General features: G+C 43.6%; 1 protein-coding gene across 1 annotated transcript in view; it reads right to left on the bottom strand.

The window, feature by feature from the left end:
* The window catches only part of LOC109869176 (neural cell adhesion molecule L1), a gene marked incomplete in the record, with an annotated part of 36,704 nt that overhangs the window by 13,507 nt on the left and 2,497 nt on the right, over window positions 1–20,700 (bottom strand). The window contains 19 exon segments of the mRNA XM_031803887.1: window positions 572–721; window positions 2,111–2,224; window positions 2,522–2,698; window positions 3,148–3,270; window positions 3,622–3,841; window positions 4,135–4,250; window positions 4,827–5,052; window positions 5,264–5,334; window positions 12,685–12,882; window positions 14,808–14,909; window positions 15,374–15,498; window positions 15,944–16,103; window positions 16,335–16,495; window positions 16,735–16,846; window positions 16,949–17,092; window positions 17,324–17,455; window positions 19,061–19,245; window positions 19,411–19,525; window positions 20,519–20,689. Coding sequence (XP_031659747.1) covers window positions 572–721; window positions 2,111–2,224; window positions 2,522–2,698; window positions 3,148–3,270; window positions 3,622–3,841; window positions 4,135–4,250; window positions 4,827–5,052; window positions 5,264–5,334; window positions 12,685–12,882; window positions 14,808–14,909; window positions 15,374–15,498; window positions 15,944–16,103; window positions 16,335–16,495; window positions 16,735–16,846; window positions 16,949–17,092; window positions 17,324–17,455; window positions 19,061–19,245; window positions 19,411–19,525; window positions 20,519–20,689 — 2,802 coding nt within the window.

Raw genomic sequence — 20,700 nt, 5'->3', positions numbered from 1 at the left:
GTGTGTCAGGGGAGGCTGGTGGGGGGAGCTATAGGAGGACGGGCTCATAGTAATGGCTGAAATGGAATACATGGAACGGTATCAAACACATCAAACATATGAAAACCACGTTTGACTCCGTTCCATTTATTCCATCCCAGCCAATACAATGAACCTGTCCTTCTTTAGCTCCTCCCATCAGCCCCCTCTGGTGGGCCTGCCTGCGTCATTGTGTGTGTGTTTTCTTACTACCTGTACCATCGGTTCTGATCTCAGAAGGTGTTGTTGTTGAAAGTGAATCATGTGTGCGGTGTGTATTTAGGTGTGTATCTAGGTGTGTGTGTGTGCTACTGTAGGTCTACCTGCTCCCTCTGTCCTGATCTCCGTCTCCCAGAAGGTGTTGTTGTTGAAAGTGAATCATGTGTGCGGTGTGTATCTAGGTGTGTGTGTGTGTGCTACTGTAGGTCTACCTGCTCCCTCTGTCCTGATCTCCGTCTCCCAGAAGGTGTTGTTGTTGAAAGTGAATCATGTGTGCGTGCGGTGTGTATTTAGGTCTGTATCTAGGTGTGTGTGTGTGCTACTATAGGTCTACCTGCTCCCTCTGTCCTGATCTCAGTCTCCCAGAAGGTGTTGTTGCTGAAGGTAAATCTGAGCCGGTACTGTGATCCTGGGGTTAGACCCTTCAGCTGGTAGAATGACTGGGACGAGTTCAGCTTCTCAGACTGCTTCCACTTTCCACCGCCTGGAGAGAAAATAAACTCTTTATTTGTTTACTCTATTCCTTCTATGTATTTATTCAGTAAAAAAATGAGAGGGTGGTTCACACATGTAAATAGACAAAATATATTACACCACCGTTCAAAGCTTCTGAGTTTTTTGAAAGAAAAGCACCTTTTTTTGTCCATTAAAATAACATTAAAATGATCATAAATACAATGTTAATGTTGTAAATGACTATAGTAGCTGGAAACTGAAGATTTTTTAATGGAATATCTACATAGTTGCACAGAGGCCCATTATCAGCAACCATCACTCCTGTGTTCCAATGGCACGTTGTGTTAACTAAATTAAGTTTAGAATTTTAAAAGGCTAATTGGTCATTAGAAAACCCTTTTGGAATTATGTTAGCACAGCTGAAAACTGTTGCCCTGATTAAAGAAGCAATAAAACTGTCCGCCTTTAGACTAGTTGAGTATCTGGAGCATCAGCGTTTGTGGGTTCGATTACAGGCTCAAAATGGCCAGAAACAAATAACTTTCTTTTGAAACTCATCAGTCTATTCTTGTTCTGAGAAATGAAGGCTATGACATGTGAGAAATTGCCAAGAAACTGAAGATCTAGTGTACTACTCTCTTCACAGACCAGAGCAAACTGGCTCTATCCAGAATAGAAAGAGGAGTGGGAGGTCCCGGTGCACTACTGAGCAAGAGGACAAGTACATTAGTGTCTTGTTTGAGAAACAGATGCCTCACAAGTCCTCAACAGGCAGCTTCATTAAATAGTACCCGTAAAACACCAGTCTCAACATCAACAGTGAAGAGGCGACTCGGGATGCTGGCCTTCTTGGCAGAGTTCCTCTGTCCAGTGTCTGTGTTCTTTTGCCCATCTTAATCTTTTCTTTTTATTGGCCAGTCTGAGATGTGGCTTTTTCTTTGCAACTCTGCCTAGAAGGCCAGCATCCCAGAGTCGCCTCTTCACTGTTGACGTTGAGACTGGTGTTTTGCGGGAACTATTTAATGAAGCTGCCAGTTGAGGACTTGTGAGGAGGGAGAACAGGCTCATTGCAATGGCTGAAATGGAATACATGGAACGGTATCAAACACATCAAACATATGAAAACCATGTTTGACTCCGTTCCATTTATTCCATCCCAGCCAATACAATGAACCCATCCTCCTATAGTTTCTCAAACTAAACACTCTAATGTACTTGTCCTCTTGCTCAGTTGTGCACCAGGGCCTCCCACTCCTCTTTCTATTCTGGTTTGGGATCAAATTTCTAAGTGACCCCAGAATTTTGAACGGCAGTGTATATATATTTTTTTCTTATGGCTTACAGACAGGTGAGTGAAAGAAATTACAAATGTGTTTGGTTTTCCCACAGGCATACTGTTGGTCGGCTGGTAGCTTACTGTTCTTGTTGAGGTACTGGACCTGGAAGCCCACACTCCTGTGTCTCTGGCCTGGCACCCAGCTCAGGTTAACAGATTTCTCACCTACAGACAAGCTGATGTTGGACGGAGGAGCTGGAATGGGTTGAGAACGAGTCATTACATTCTCTCTTACCCTCCTTCACAATCTCAAACGATCAGTCTTGCACCAACAAACGGAGCAGCATCCTGTTAGTGTTAACCAACTCGGTGTAATAATATTTATTAACCCCCTAATCCTCCACAATGTAACTACATTGGGATAAACACACCAGTAAACAAAGTGTTTTAATGTCTGTTTTTGTGTGATGTTGAAGCCGATGACAAAATTCCACATCGCATGGACAATAAAGAAGAAAAATTGATGTAATTCTAATCCTCCTGCAGTTCTACCTCCATCCAGCGTGGTGGCGCCCTCCCTAGTAATGGGCTCTCCGTCCCCGGCCGAGGTGCGGCCCCTCAGGTAGAAGCGGTAACGGCTCTTGGGGTCCAGCTGCTTCAGGGTCAGTTTGGTCAACGTGTGGTCGTCTATGGTCTCCACCTGCACCGGGCTGTCATCACTCTCCACGACTACAAAAAAAAGAGATAGAGGAACAGTCAACCAATCACGGTCCATCAATTATGTTTACAGGTCTGTCTCTGATGTAGAGTCACATGCGGAGAGACTACCTTGGACTTAACCTACAACATTTGAAGTTTGCCTCGGAATTAGACCAATGGATGTTGATTTAGCACTGACGCTCTGAGTCTGAAGTATGGATGGCAAACGATTGATTAATTGATTGATTGATAGTATTACCACTAGCCATCTCCGGTAGTGACCGGTGGTAAATCAACAACATGTCAGTGTCACCGACGTTCAGTGAGAAGATGGCTACGGACTCGCCGAGATGCATTAGTGTCTTTTACAAGGCAGAGAAGCATGTATAATGAAGGTGCTAGATGGAGGTATAGGTGACCATAGACGACAAAGGTGGAAAGATATACAGAACGAGGGAGAGGTAAAGAAAGACACCCACTCTGTTGATACTGCAGCAGGTATCCTTTGAGAACCCCGTTGGGCTGAGCAGGGGGGGTCCAGTGAAGGGTCATCTCTGTCTCTGCAGGGCTTTCCAGGTGGAGAGACATGGGGGGGCCAGGAGCTGACGGGGACACAGGCGCGCTTGATTATATACGCTTTCACTGCAGCGCACACTATCTCGATCTGTCTCCATTTCTCACGCATCAAAGGCCATTCTTGTATTTAGTTTAAGTATCTCTTTTTGTGATCTTTTCACCCCCCCCCCCCCCCAATGTAATGACACTGTGCTTTACCTGACCTTTTCTATGTCATCTATCCCTTTCCCATCTCCCTCCCTCATCTCTCCTGCTCCATTTACCTCTCGCTCAAAATACCACCCTCCCCTCCTCTCACTCCACCACTTCCCTTCCACCTCCCCCTCCTTTCCTTCACCCCACCCACTCTCTATCTCCCTCTCCCTTCTTTCTCTCACCTCCCTCGTCGGTACTGAAGGACAGGGGGGGGTCGGAGGGGGGCCCCTCTCCCTTGCTGTTGAACACAGTGACTGTGAGGGCATAGTGGGAGTAGGGTCTAAGGCCCCCCAGGACCCTCTTCTCCTCATTGGCCCCTGTCTCCACCACCATGCTGCTCTCCGGTTCTCTGGCCCTCCGACCCCGGTGGTGGCCCCTGGAGCCAAACCTTGTCAGGTGGATCTGGTGGATAGAAGGAGTTATAATGGGTTAATAATGCCCTATGTAGCTTTATGTAGCTATAATGTCATGTTCATGATGTGTTATGTTTGCGGCCCCGGTTAGTGGCACCTAGAGCCAAACCTCGTCAGGAAGATCCCGGAGGGAAGAGGTTATAATGGGTTATAAGGCTCTACGTAACCATAATGTAATGTTTATCTGACACACATGGTAGGGAAGAGGACACAGGTGATAATGAGAAAACGTAACTACTGAGTGCCAGAGTTAGACACAAACAATGAACGACCTGCAAGTACCTTGTATCCCAGTAGGTGTCCTCTGACAGTATCTCTGTCCACTGCTGCCCATGTTACCCTGATGGCTGTACTGTTGAGCAGCACAACACCCACATCCATAGGAGCCTCCAGGGGGACTGCAGGGAGGGGAGGGGAGGGGTGGGGAGGGGAGGGGAACGAGAGAGACATTATCTTGCTCAGCATCATAATCACTTGAATGATTATTATTGTACTGTTTACCAGTAGGCCTAAACACAATAGACTAATTGATAGTCATTAGAGGGAGATAAAGAGGAGAGCGAGAACGAGAGAGAGAACGAGAGCAGGAACGAGAGGAAAAGAGGACAGAGAGAGGCTTGATTAGATATTACACTGTGAGTGTAATGTTTACAGTTCATTTTTATTGTTTATTTCACTTTTGTATATTATCTACTTCACTTGCTTTGGCAATGTTAACACATGTTTCCCATGCCAGTAACGCTGAGTTGAATTGAGAGAGCGAGAGAAAGAGAGAGTAGGGGAGAGAGAGAGAGAAAGACAGAGACGAGAAAGAGAACATAGAAAGAGGAAGAGACAGAAAGAGAGAAGAGATATATAGAGAGTCTGTGAGAGAGTCAGAGAGAGTGATAAAGAAAGAAAGATAGAGAGGGGAGAGTGAGAGAAAGAAAGAAAGAGAGATCATTAAAGAAAGACAGAATTCTAAAACATCTCACCATTCTCTCCGGAGTAGCCAATGACAGGGTCTGGCTCAGGTCCCTCCCCTTTCTGATTGACAGCCTGTACTTTGATCTCGAAGGCTGAGAAGTTGCCCACTTCAGTAACAATGTACGGTGGCTCAGTGGTGACATTAGAGTGCCAGGTGGGGCCGTCACCTACTACCCTCCTCCAGAACACCTTGTACTGGAACTCCGGTCCGTTGAACACACGCCTGTCCATTTCCTGTGACAGAGTGACAGACCGGGACAGGAGCCAATCAGAATGTGAGTACACACAATCCCCTTATGGGATGAACTTCAGGTACACAAGTTTAGCCTACCATTTTCTGCCTTTTCAATGTTTTTCTCCCATTCTTTTTTAATGAACACATTTTCCAGTTTCGGTGGAACATTCATGTAGAAGGTGAACAGTCTAACATAAGAAAGAGTCTTACCTCCCATGTGATGACCAGGGTGTCTGGGTCTGTAGACTCACTCCTCACATCCTCAGGGTTGTTGTCTGGAGCTGTGGAGTGGGGAAAGGGGTGGAATCCCAAATCAGATATGCAGAGTCGGGTGGGTTACTTTCTAAATGTCATCACAGTTACTAGTTACCTGTCCAAAATTGTAATCAGTAACTTAGTTTTTGGATTACCCCAAATCTGATTACTTTCAGTTTCTTTTGGATTGCTTTCCCCTTAAGAGGCATTAGAATAAGGCAAACAAAGGATCCATCAAACGCATTTGGTGTGTCATCATAGTGGTCTCTGTCTTGCGGTCAGACTCGCTCAGGTGGAACAAACTTAAAACGTGTGTCTTTTTTCAATTCTGAATTGAATGTCATTGAGAAAACAGATAGCTGCCATAATGTATTTTTTTTGCAAGCATCCTTTCTGAATTTAAAAGTAATCCATGAAGTAATCTAGTTTTTCAAAAGTATCTGTAATCCGATTACAATATTTTTGCTGGTAACGTAACCGATTACTGTTAGTTTTTTGTAATCAGATTACATGCAATCAGTTACTCCCTGACACTGCAGATAGAGAATGTTTTGATGTTCAATCCATGTTAGGAAGGACTGTAGGTCTACAAGCAGATAATAATACAGTATAATCACTATTAGTCCAGGTTATAAACTCCCCAAAAATACCATATTGTTCACTTTGATATTAAAATTGGCATATGGTGCCGTTTCATCAAAGCCTAAGGTCGGGCTTTGAGCCCCATATAGGTCAATCGTGAAAATACATTTATCTGCATTTCGTTTGGTTCATGGCTTCTCCTGAGTTGGATCTATGTGGCCCCAAAATAGCTTCAAATATATGTATTGGTTTGGGGAAATAATTTTAAATCAGCAACCAAAACCATATGGAATTTAGTTTTTTCCTTTATGATCGCAACAATGATGAGAAACCTTAAGAAATCGCAGTCAACTTTTGATGATGTATTTATTTATTTATTAAGTGTTCCCTGAAGTCTACTGATTACAATGATACATCATGTGATGTTATTTACTGTGTCACTTTTACGAAACATGACAGGGAACCATTGCACCGCATTTGGCAATTTACCTGTCTTACATCAGGTGGGAGGGGTGACAGTATCAGAGCTGTGTCCTTAAAAACATGCACCGATGTGCATATTTCAGGTAGCACAAATGGGGAGATTTTAAGACCAGCGGTAACACAGTTGGTCATGGCATGGATTTTGAGAATGGAAACGCAGCCTATCCGGCCAATGGCGCACAGTGCCCATGTGCCTGTGAAGCTTTTTAGTGCCTGTGAAGCTTTTTTGTGCCTGTGAAGCTCATATTTAGAAATATAAAAAAACAAATGCATTTTGCTTCATTTGCTTAAAAACCAAGCATAGCTTCCCAGTGCATTCGGCAATGCACCTTGCCTAATGTATTGGCCAAGTAGCCAAGCCGATCCATAAAGGGTTTTGCTCGTGAAACCTCCTTGAATTAAATCTGAATCACCAAAGCTTTATTAAAAGGTCACGTTTGGGAGCAGCAGAACAGTGAGAGGACATTTCAGCAAGCCCTTGACACCCACTAAGATTGTTCTGAAATCATTTCTATAGTTAGAATCCGATAAGGTAAGAATTCCGACAACTTTATTTTGTTGATAAATTATTTGATCTGAGAAATTTGCTAATTGATTGCACCCAAAATTGCAATTTTAATTCACAGGATTTAGACAATAAATATAGTCCACAACATCCAATTTGGACCAAAATTCTTCCTAACAATGAGTAAGACTTGAAAACACAAAACAAATGGTCAAAATCTACCAACAGACCCCCGACACCCCATGCCAATCCCAGCGAACCTGCAAGAAACCCCATTGTATTCGTTGGTTCCACAGCAGTGAGCGAGCTCCCTTCACCTACTCCAAGAGCTTTGTAGAGTTGTAGGGATTCTCAGCCTCAGTGCTTCTCTACGGAGTGAGGACACAGTCTGGGCATGTTGTCAGGAGGACCTCAGCAACCGGGATGGGTATCACTGAGTTCCATGTGTTATTGCCATGTAGAGTCAAGTTAGAGATGATCCTGAAGCATGTTCCTCTGAAGTCATGGAACTGGGTGACGACAACCATAGGTCAGAACATTTGCTGTTTGTGCTGTCTGGGTCTTACAACCGTGGCTACATCTAAACACGGCAACGGTTGGGAATCAATCAGAGCTGCGTTATGACACTATAACAGACTAAGGGTTGTTATTGAACCCACATGGGTAGTGTTTACTGTGAACGTGATCTCTGCAAACGTGGGGGGGGGGGGGGACTTTAAAAAGCTCATTGTCACCTGTCTAATGCGATGCGAGAATGATGCCGACATGAAAAAGACTAGAAGAGGTGACCCGGGTAAGAGTGTGTCATACTCTAATCTAGGAATGGGAAAACTGAGATGCTGGATTAGAGACTTCTCATGTCTCTCTCTTCAGTGTCTCTTCTGCTCAGAAGTGTGTGTGTAAAAAAAAAACACAAAAAAAGAGGTAAGCACAGAACATTTTTCAAACAGCTTGGAAGATGAAAGTATTTTGCTAGATGACAGCAGGAAAGGGAGCGGCAAAATTGGGAATGTATTTAGTAGGAAGATGTAGTCCATAGATGTGCTGTGTGATCAAATAAACCCTGGTTCCACTGACTGCATGCTTCTGACTGCTAAAACACCCAAACTCCATTGAATAGCTTTGGTTCAGAGTTAGTTGGGAGCTAGTTTCCTAAACAGTGGTGATGGGCATTCCAGCTCTTTTCAGTGAGTCGGCTCGTTCGGCTCAGCTCACCAAAAAGAGGCGGCTCTTTTGGCTCCCAAACGGCTCTTAAAATGTTTTTTTTGTGTATTTTTTCAAGTCAAACAGTTTGCGATAGTTTGACTATGATTGGTATTAAAACAATTCTAATTAAATAATTAAATCAAATCATACTCTACCTTCACCACAATGTATTTAAAAATGCATTGGTTTGTTATGACAAAGAATGCTATTAAACATTTGCATTTAAAGTATAACTTTAATGTATATAACCAAAGGGCATATAAATCTAACCATTCAAATGAATACAATCTGAACAGCATAATAGAATATTGCACCATATCAAAGAAAAATAAATAACATTTTGCAAAACTGCAGCATCCCATTTAAAACATTAAACTGGTCCCTCTTTTCTCTCTCTTCTTTATTGCCATGTTATAACCAGCAGCACACAGCAATGCTGACTATGTTTTGCTTTTATGAGAGATTTGCATTCAGAAATACAAGCTGCCTCACTTTCGAGGGGCTGATGCGGTTTCTTCACTCAGTAATTATTTGTCCCCTTTTCGAGAAGACCCTCTCAGAGGGAACGGATGTGGCCACTACGCAGAGTCTCCCTGTCATGACTTTAATAAGCCGTGTGTAGACAGAGGCCTTGTTCTTCCATCAGCTCAGAGGTTCTGCAGATCTTTGGAGGAGGGGCTCCTCCAAATAGGATCGGACCTCCGTTATGGCATCTGCTGAGGGATTCCTTCGTGCTGCATCCCCAGTTCTTCTCTTGTCAAACAGCATCCGTTTGTGGCACTACTGCTGGTGCTTCTGCTCCATCTGATTCCTCTTCTTCCTGTTGCCCCGGTGCCTGAGCCAGCTGACTGCTGGGGCTGTCCCTCCCTCTGCCGCGGAGGTTATTCTTTGAAGACCCTCATCAATCGCTTTGGCATCACTGAAGGCTAACTTCTTAAACCTGGGGTCAAGTGCATCGGTTTCTGATAGCACCTGATTATATTCCATTCTGTGGAACTTTCTGTCCATTGACGAACATAGGGTGTCCATCAACTCTGTCACATGTCCTGTGGTTACATTTGCTTCTCTCTGGCTGTGATTTGCTGCAGACCCATCCACAGGAGTATCATTTTTGAGGCTGTCACATAGCTGGAAAGAGAGAACAGTAACTTATTAGTTCAGGTTCATGTTTTGTCTACTGATACTACATTCTCATCTACTGCTCATATACATATATAGTTCTGGATTAAATCATGATGTAGTAATAACTGCTTACTGTACCTCTCTCCACTGATCTCCACAGTGACCTGCTCAAAGGGTTCCAGGACTCTACACACCTCCATCACCACCTCCCATTCCTCTTGGGTCAGAGCATCAACAGGTGCATTGACAATGGCCAGGGTAGAGATGATGGCATCCTTTGACTCAGGAAACCGCTTCAACTTTGAAAAATGTTGAATTCCACCTTGTAGTGCAGTCTTGTTTAGGCCTCAGCTCAGGCATCCCCATCTGGTGTTGTGTAGACTTTCGTTTTTCAGCACCTACTGTGCTCCTGTGGAAGTATTCCACAGCTGCTTTCACTTTGTCCACAGTGGGCTTCATCACCTTCAGAGAATCTCTTACAGTCAGGTTGATTGTGTGGGCAAGACATGGATGATGGGTCCATTTTAAAATGTTCATGGCTTTGGTTATGTTAGCTGCGTTGTCGCTAACACAACTGACCACTTTTCCATCTACTTGCCATTCTCTGGCCACTCTCAACAGTTCCTCTGCCAAGTTCTCTGAGGTGTGTCTGTCGCTGAACTCAAAGCAGCCCAGAAAACAGCTAGACATCGAAGAATCTTCAATGAAGTGACATGTAACAGACATGTAAGAAGTGGTTACCCTTGATGTCCAGCAGTCAGTGGTAAGGCAAACTGCAGTAGCTTTTTGGACTCTTTCCCGCAATGAAGCCTGTGTGCTCTCGTACAGTTGTAGAATAAGTGATTTTGAAAGGGTTTTCCTGCTTGGAATTGTGTAAATTGGATTTAGACTATTGCTATAATTTCTTAAACCTCTGTCCTCCACGATCGAAAATGGCTGGAAATCAGTGGCAATCATTTTAGCCAATGCAATATCAATTTGGCCTTGTTTTGCTACAGACATAGACTTTGGCATAAACTGGTCCATGGAAGACTGCGTTGCTGTGGGTCGCGGAGTAGGCCTACTTGACTGAGTGGATACATCTCGTGTGGAGGTGCTGGCTCCACCACTATCACTAGCAGGCCCGCTAGTTTCTCAAAGCTCCACTACAGCTAGCTTCACAGTTGGGTGCACAGTTCGCAGATGCCGGTGTAGGTTGTGCGTGGAAACCGGCTTAATATGAGATTTTGTTTTGGCAAATTCTACACTAACATTGTCTACATTATTAAAATGCATCCAAGTGCTTTCGACTCATTTTCTAGCTGTTGTTTTCATAGCTGTCCTTCCTCTCTCTCCTCGGCTGCTAAGTGTGTGACTTTGAGTGAGTTGGCTCGGCCCTCCCTCACGCATCTTTGGTTCATTGGTTGACAATGCGTGTCTGATTGACAGGAACAACAGGTGAGGCTGTTAGTCTGAGCAGACAGTCAGAACGAATGTGTGCGCTTGAGCATTTAGGCCTATAGTATTTTTCTTTTCTTTTTTCGTTCTTTGAATTAGTTCATTCTAATAATTTAAATCTGTTGATTATTCACATCTTAATTAAAAAAATAATAATTATAAATAGATTCGGCTCTTCTGATATGCAACCCGGCTCCCAACGTTCACCTACAAGAGCCGGCTCTTCGACACCTTCGCTAATAAACAGCCGCGTTAGAGCTAGTTTCACTATATACTGTACACTGGGTTCCGAAATTATTGATAAAGATGAGCAAAAATGACTGTATAAAATAAATCATTCAAATAATGAGCTGTATTGTACGCCAAAAATAAAGGGAAATTATATTTTTTTATACTAATACAATTGATCAGAGAAGAGATTTTGTTTCACAAGTAATACATTTTTCTCCTCAAAATGGTAAAGGGTCAAAATGATTGACATCCCTATTTTCAATTCCTTTTAATACCTCACCTTGCAAAGATATCCTTTGTCTGCACTGGACTGCCCTCTTCAACTCAAAATCCTACGTTTTCATGATTCTGTATAGAGTTATGGTTCCTCTATACAGAGGTATGGTTCCCCTATACAGAGGTATGGTTCCCCTATTCCTCTATAAGATCCTCACACAATGTGTTCTCTAACTCATAAAACATTTTTTAGAAAAAGGCTCAGTGCCATTATCCTGGCAAGGTGAGATATTGAAAACATGGGTGTCAATCATTTTGACCCCTATCTATGAGATGAAAAAAATATATACTTGTTAAACAAAATCTCTTTCTCTGAGCAATTGTATTAGTAAAAAGCTATAAAAATGTTTAGGATACAATATAGCTCAGTATTTGAATTATTCATTTTATCCAGTAATTTTCACTCATCTTTAGAAAAGGTGTCAATCATTCCAGACCTCACTGTATATGGGAGATTAGGGCCATTGGAACATATCTCCATTGATAGATTTTGGCAGTGAAATTGCAAGCAAACCTATTGTTTTTTATGTCATTTTTCTTTCTTTCTTATTACTCTTCTGCCGTTGTCGCAATATCTCAATGCCCGATTGGTAAAAATGTTTTCTACTTTGGTAATATCAAAGTATATCAACACTGCTACTCAGATACCAAAAACAGCACGGATTGGCCCATAGGTGGCGCTATAATAAGCATTCAAAATCTAAGGCTCAGCCCCGTCGCCCCATTTTTATGTACAACCACGAACCTTGGTATATCAGTGTTTCTCATCATAAGGAACATTTTTAGAGTAGAACAGGGGAATCTCTGTTGGATTGACCCTCTCTCCCTGTAAGTTCTCTCATTACTTTTATTTTATAACTTTGTTGGCTTGCTACTAATTTGAAGGGGCTCTGCCTAGTGTGAACACCTTTACCCGTTGATTTAGAGATTTAAATAAAAAGCTTATTGAGCAATAATCTCTTTATCACATGCGTATATGTTGTGACATAGTGATACAACTTTTTTTTTTATGGTGTAGAAATATATCCTGATTCGTCTACCATCTGGTTTATAAAACAATATTTAAGTTGAGTGTGAAAAAGGTCACTTTGGAAACACCACTGAAAATACTTTTTCTTTTTACTGTGATTTTTTATGTTTTTTTCTCTCATTGTTGCGATCCTACAGGTAAAATCAAAGAACATGTGGTTTTGGCTGTGGATTAAATGAGTTCCCCAAACCAATATATACATTTTAAGCTTTTTTTGGGGCCATGTTGACCCAACATAGGAGAAGCCATGACCCAAAACTAAAATAGCATTCCCACCATTGACATATCTACATGTCGACCTGAGGCATTGATAAAATGGCACTACATCAGGTTATGTTCATGTGTCCCAATTTGAATGCTTCTATACCAAGGTAAAGAACTATACAACGGGTGTATATAGCCTAGGTACTAGCGGATGTAAAGACTCTAGTGCATAACTTGAACCTACCAGGCATTTCATTTTTTGACGCACACACACAAACACACTTGATAGGTGTGTCTAACCTTGAGGTGGCGTGCTGTGAAGGTCAGAAGGCGTGCTGGGATCACTCTTCCCGATGTCGTTGACGGAGATGACCCGGAAATGGTAGGACACATAGGGCTGCAGGGCAAGGTTCACACTCTCTTCGGTTCCACTAACACGTTTCAGCTCCTCCCAACCCCACTCGTTAGAAACATGATCCTTAAACTCCACCCGAAACTCTGGCGAGAAGGATGGGGGGAGAGAGAGAGAGAGAGAGAGCATCAGCCATCAGTGTCAATGCCACTAAGCAGAAGATATGAAGTAATATGTGACAACGGAGAAATCACAGTCCGTGTAACGAGATAGCAAGTTTTCATGTTCTCAGGAGAGATGCAATAATATAACATGATACGATTTGGGGTTGGTAATTCAAAACGCAAAGCCTCAAAGTGATCTGGTTATCAAAGGCAGGCAAGGCAGTGTCCATTCTGTCCCCAGACCCGGACAGCTGTGGTCATCTACACTGCAAACAACATTAGAAACAGGACCTCACTCTCCCATGGGGAGATGCATGGTATGATAGCTATGGGTTTATAGTTAAAAGCATCACAGTGGTCTAGTATCAATTGGACCTGGGTTCAAATAGTAAAGTTTGAATACTTTTAGCATTTGATTGAGCTTGCCTGGAGTGACAGATAGGCGGGGTTCGCACTTTGCAATGACGGGGCTATTACATTGGCTACAGTATGCCAGGCCAGCGCAATCAAGAGTTTGGAAGAAAAACAATCATACTTGAACCCAGATCTAGTGTCAGTGTCAGTTGTGTATTTGTATCTTGTATTTATTATGGATCCCCATTAGCTGCTGCCAAGGCCCTAATTCCCCTACTCCACCACTACCACATATATACAGTACAACATCCATGTGTACGTGTGTGTATATAGTGCATATGCTATCGTGTGTGTGTGTGTGTGTGTGTGTGTGTGTGTGTGTGTGTGTGTGTGTGTGTGTGTGTGTATGCATTTGTCTGTGCCTATGTTTGTGTTGCTTCACAATCCCCGCTGTTCCGTAAGGTGTTTTTTATCTGTTTGTTTTACTGCTGGTATGAGTTACTTGATGTGGAATAGAGTTCCATGTAGTCATGGTTCTATTTAGTACTGTACACCTTCTATAGTCTGTTCTGGACTTGGGGACTGTGAAGAGACCTCTTGAGGCATGTCTTGTGGGGTATGCATGGGTGTCCGAGCTGTGTGCCAGTAGTTTAGACAGACAGCTCGGTGCGTTCAACATGTCACTACCTCTCATAAATAAAAGTAGTGATGAAGTCAATCTCTCCTCCACTTTGAGCCAGGAGAGATTGACATGCATATTATTAATATTAGCTCTCTGTGTACATCCAAGGGCCAGCCGTGCTGCCCTGTTCTGAACCAATTGCAATTTTCCTAAGTCCTTTTTTTGTGGCACCTGACCACACGACTGAACAGTAGTCCAGGTGCGACAAAACTAGGGCCTGTAGGACCTGCCTTGTTGACAGTGCTGTCAAGATAAGCAGTATCTTATCATGGACATACTTCTCATCTTAGCAACTGCTGTATCAATATGTTTTGACCATCACAGTTCACAATCCAGGGTTACGCCAAGCAGTTTAGTCACCTCAACTTGCTCAATTTCCACATTATTTATTACAAGATTTAGTTGAGGTTCAAGTGAATGATTTGTACCAAATACAATGCTTTTAGTTTTAGAAATATTTAGGACTAAATTATTCCTTGCCACCCACACTCTGAAACTAACTGCAACTCTTTGTTAAGTTTTGCAGTCATTTCAGTCGCTGTAGTAGCTAGTATTGCGTCATCCACATTCATACTGTAGACACTCTGGCTTTCCTCAAAGCCAGTGGTAATTCATTAGTAAAGATTGAAAAAAAGTAAATGGGCCTAGACAGCTGCCTTGGGGAATTCCTGATTCTACCTGGATTATGTTGGAGAGGCTTCCATTAAAGAACACCCTCTGTGTTCTGTTAGACAGGTAACTCTTTATCCACAACATAGCAGGGGTTGTAAAAGCCATAACACATAAGTTTTGCCAGCAGCGGACTATAATCGATAATGTCAAAGGCCGCACTGAAGTTGGCTGTTGTGTTCATTCAGTATCATGGCTGTACCTATGACAGGGCTGTTGTGGTCATCTCCAGCGGTCCAGCTGAGAGTCACTCCACGGTCTTTGGGGTCAGAGACCTGGAGCTGGGTGGGAGGATCTGGACGGTCTGGAGAGGGGGGGATGGGGGAGAAATCAATTTAGGGTTAACAGTTCAGCACGAGTTGAGGCATACAGCACAGTATCAACTTAACATTACATATTGAAAGAAAGAAACAAACGCTGTGGAAACAATATACCACACGGTGTTATGGTTATCATATGTTCATATTTCCAAACCAACTGTAGTGGAAAATGTTTCTGAACTTACTAGAGCATACTGTAAGTTATACTTAGAGTACAGTGTGTACTGTACACAACATCAAAGTATTACTGCATAGTACAACACAACAGAGGTTTACCCCAATACCAAACATTTTGACATTCACATGGGACATTTCCATCCCAACTATATTGGAAAATGTATGAAAAAAACACAGCATTAATGCATCACTGCACAATAGTACAGTACAGAAGCACTGACAGCATCATACCACGTATGAAATATGACATTGAAATGGGACATTTCCATACCGACTAGCGTGATGGATCCGCTGGCCTCAGCCATATCCAGGTTAGTGATGACCTCACAGGTGTAAACCCCCTCGTCCTCGGTCTGCACGTTGGCCACGATCAGGTCGGGGCCCTCAAACGTGTACCTGGATATCGGGATTGTCATTGTCAGTATTGTCATCGCCGTCGTCATTATTATCGTCTCGTCGTCAGACGTATACCTTCACCGTAAATAATAATACGCGTAATACCGTAAAGAGCCGTACAGGTGCCGGCACACACAGCTGTGTTTTCATGAAATTTCAGGACTTTTTGGAGTCTACTTTTTTTTTTACTATAAAAAATCCTATTTTCCCTAACCCCTAACCCTTAAACTAACCCCAAAACCCTAGACCTTAAGTTTAAAATAGCATTTGAACAAAACATCCAGACTTTTCAAAAAAAGTTATTGTTTTCCTACCTTGTCAGGGCATTAAGGTGAAATGGTAGGACATTGGGGTCCTTACAATTTAGGTAAACAAGTGCACGCACACACGGAGACAGACACACACCCGCACGGCCTTCTTAGTAACACACTAAACATGTCCTTACTTGTCCTCAGCGTACGACTGCATTAGTTTCTGTCCACTCCTCCTCCATTGGATGTGTGGGGGGGTCAGTTTGGAGTCCACCTGAGCCAGGCAGGTAAATATGACCGTCTTCCCAGGCCTAACACACAGGTCCCCGGGAGGAGACAGAATCACTGTCCTGTCTGAGAGAGAGAGAGAGAGAGAGAGGGGGTTATAGAGAGACAGGGTAAGATGACATGATTAGATACAGGGTTAGAGAGAGAGCGAGCGAGAGAGAATTAGTGTGCATAAGTGTGTGCTGTGCATGTGATTGAATGAGTCAGCATGAGTCTATACTGTATGTGTTCATTTATGTATATGTGTGTGTGTGTGTGTGTGTGTGTGTCCCTGTGTGTGATTCATGGCCTACTCACTCAGCACCTCCAGCTCAGCGTTGATTGACATGTTGGTGTTGCTGATGGAGCAGGTGTACAGGCCCTCGTCGTCATGGGAGATGTTGGTGATCTGGAGGCTTCCATTGGTCAGCAGGTTAACCCTGGGGTCAGCCAGTAGAGACGCGCCATTGTCCACCTCCCTGGATAGGAAATACACAGAGGTACATAGAGATGACTATACAGAAAACACAGCCAGAGAGGATGGAAAAACCAAGAGCCAGAACTGTGACGCCCGTTAAAACAGACCAAGGTAGGATTTTGGCTGACCATTTGCCAATGAGGAGAGTGACACATTTGTTCCTTGTTGGAAGATTTCTTTAAATCTAATTAAATAAGCTAGTTTCGTAGAAGAATAGAAACTAATACAGGCGTGTCTCACCATGTAACTTTAGGTCTGGGAGACCCAAATGTCTGACAGTGTAGACCAGCCTTCTGTCCCTCTGTGACAGTGTATGTCTGTCCGTCCGCACTCAGGATCTGAGGCGGCAGCTCTGGAGCAGGATAGCAGGGAACGGGTTAATCAATGCGACCTACTTGTTGTTAACAAATACACCCCCCCCACACACACACACACACACAGAGCACCTCCTCACCGATGACAAAGATGTAGGTATTGACTAGGATGGTTCCGTGTTTGTTGTGGGCCTGACACTGGTAGACTGCTGTATCAGTGAAGACCACATCTCTCAGAATCAGAACTCCGTGTCTCACAGTACGCCTGGGGTCCAGGTCTATACCTGAACACACACAGCAAGTCAGAAAGACATTCTACCGAAGCACAATACTGACTGCCATATTACATACGAAAACTCCAGAGTTGGCAATAGCCAAAAGACAGGGAATTCAAACGAGCAACCCAACCCTAAATTTGCCCTATGTAGATCAGGAACAGCAGCAGGTGTACTACGCTGAGTTTGCAGTAAAACCTTGTAGTGTGTGTGTAATAGTGTGCGTGTGTGATTCCTGACCTGTGATGGGATTTCCATTCATGCTCCAGGCGACAGCAGGCGAGGGAATGCCATCGGCCTGACAGTCCAGTCTCACTGTCTCTCCTGGGGCATAAAGCTGGCTCACGGGCTCCTTGGTCCAGTACGGAGCAGCTATGACAAAACACACAATACAACAACAGCATTATACACACCACAGTACTAGAAACAACAGCACACCACACAACAGTATACACATTACATGATACAGAATGCAATGCTAAAGCATATGATAGTATTAAACAGATTAATATAGCATCAACACCCAATAGTATTACAAAAAAACACATTAACAATAAGATCATACGTAACAGTCAACGCACATAGAACACATAGAACACACACAATACACAGAACACATAGAATACACAGAACACATAGAATACACAGAACACATAGAATACACAGAACACATAGAATACACAGAACACATAGAATACACAGAACACATAGAATACACAGAACACACACAATACACAGAACACACACAATACACAAAACACACACAATACACAAAACACATAGAATACACATACCACATAGAATACACATACCACATAGAATACACATACCACATAGAATACACATACCACATAGAATACACATACCACATAGAATACACAGAACACATAGAATACACAGAACACACAGAACACATAGAATACAGAGAACACATAGAATACACCGAACACATAGAATACACAGAACACATAGAATACACATACCACATAGAATACACATACCACATAGAATACACAGAACATACACAGAATATGCACTGAACACATAGAATACACAGAACACATAGAATACACAGAACACATAGAATACACAGAACACATAGAATACACAGAACACACACAATACACAGAACACATAGAATACACAGAACACATAGAATACACAGAACACATAGAATACACAGAACACACACAATACACAGAACACACACAATACACAAAACACACACAATACACAAAACACATAGAATACACATACCACATAGAATACACATACCACATAGAATACACATACCACATAGAATACACATACCACATAGAATACACATACCACATAGAATACACAGAACACATAGAATACACAGAACACACAGAACACATAGAATACAGAGAACACATAGAATACACCGAACACATAGAATACACAGAACACATAGAATACACATACCACATAGAATACACATACCACATAGAATACACAGAACATACACAGAATATGCACTGAACACACAGAGCACACAGCATATATACAGAACACACCGAACACACAGAATATACACAGAACACATAGAATATATACAGAACACACAGAACATACACAGAATATGCACAGAACACAGAATATATACAAAACACACAGAACATACACAGAATATGCACAGAACACACAGAATATACACAGAACACAGAATATGCACAGAACACACACAGAACACATAGAATATATACAGAATACACAGAACATACACAGAATATGCACTGAACACACAGAGCACACAGCATATATACAGAACACACCGAACACACAGAATATACACAAAACACATTGAATATATACAGAACACACAGAACATACACAGAATATGCACAGAACACACAGAATATATACAGAACACACAGAATATACAGAATATACACAGAACACACACAGAACGGAAACAACCTCAGCGTGAGTGTTTAGGTAGCATATGTTCTGTACCTTCGACGCTGACGGTGTAGATGTGTGTGACCGTGCCCTGTGAGTTGTTGGCTGAACACTGGTATTCTCCCCCGTCGCTCTCTGAGATGTTACTGAAGCGCAGCAGGCGGTCAGACAGATCTCTGAGTGTACGAGACTCGGACAGCTGACCGTCCTTCCTCACCCACTGGACTGTAGGGGTAGGGCTGGAGGGGGAGAGAGAGAGAGGGGGGGGGCGGGCGAGGAAGAGGCAAGATGGGTCAAGAAGAGAAACGTCAAACAGGCTCACATTGATTGACAGATGTAAGATAATATATGCGTACACACACACACACACACAAAAATAAAGACAGAGAGAGAGTTAGATTTACAGGCCCTGGACGATGCACTCCAGCTCCAGGCTCTGGCCCCGGAGGGTGTGGTAAGTGCTGTGGGCCCCTGAGGGCCTCATCATCTGGGGTCTTCGGTTCCGCACCACTGAGTTAGCTGGAGATAGAGGGAGAGAGGGAGAGAGGGGAGAGAGGGAGAGAGAGAGAGAGAGAGAGAGAGAGAGGGAGAGCGACAGAGGGATGGCGGGATGGGAGAGGGAGGGAGGCAGAGAGAAAGAGGGGGTAGAGGGAGAGCGACAGAGGGAGGGAGAGGGAGGGAGGCAGAGAAAACAGACAGGTTCATACATATGTATTAGTAATTGCAAGGTTGCCGAGAGCAGTGCAAAGGTGCTGATACAGCAGTCACAGCACACACAGACAGACACTCACACTGCGTTTAACACACAAACTGAACTCTACCACTGGTGGGTTCAGGTGGCGATCAGAGCCCTTAGCAACATATTTCCCCTGACAACCACCCACCCACCCACCCTCCCACACACACACACACAGCAGAGGAAGTATGTTACCATAATAAGCCTTCCCCATCTTTGACCTCTCTCACACAGATGCTAAGCGCTCTGCCCCCAGCCTGTTAATAACAGTGCGTGTAGGACAGTTGTAACCCAGCATGTGTAGAGCATCTCATTACCAGTGTGTTATGCAGATTACAGAGCCCCCCCCCCCCCCCCGCTGGCTGTGGGACTCCCTCCGGTCCTGACCATGTCTGGTCAGTAGCCACACTACTGTAGAGGCAACACTACAGACATCTGACATGCTTCTCTACCCCCAGGTGGTTTTGGCTGGGGGCTGCGGTACCATCAGTGTCTCTATTGATCAATGTCAGAGTGGCTTTGTAACTAACGAAGAGAGGGGTGACTGACGATAGTGATTGACGGTGATTGACTAGTAATGCTATCTGGGGAGTCACCATGGTGGACAAGGTCAGTCTACGGTGTCTTACCATGGATACTGATGTCCGCCCACTCATCACAGGCTGTAACAGTCAAAGTGACAGGCTCCGTGGGCGCTCAGGTACTGTGCGTTACAGGTGTAGTCTTTATAGTTGTACTACGGTGTTACCAGGGTGACTGAGGCACGGTGTACTTACAGATGGTTACGGTGAGGCTGATGGGTTCCTTGGAGAGGATGGTGCGAGCACTAAGGTACTGGGCATTACAGGTGTAGTCGTTGCGGTTGTCGTCGGCTGTAACGTGAGAGAAGTAGAGGTTCCCATCCCGGCCTTGGGTCACGCGATCATTCAGCTCAATGTGACGGAGTCCTGGAGGAGGA

The sequence above is a fragment of the Oncorhynchus kisutch genome, linkage group LG24 (assembly GCF_002021735.2).
Source record: "Oncorhynchus kisutch isolate 150728-3 linkage group LG24, Okis_V2, whole genome shotgun sequence".
NCBI classification, from domain to species: Eukaryota; Metazoa; Chordata; class Actinopteri; order Salmoniformes; family Salmonidae; genus Oncorhynchus; species Oncorhynchus kisutch.
Note: the sequence above shows the minus strand (reverse complement) of the source record. Positions and strands in the feature narration are given on the sequence as shown.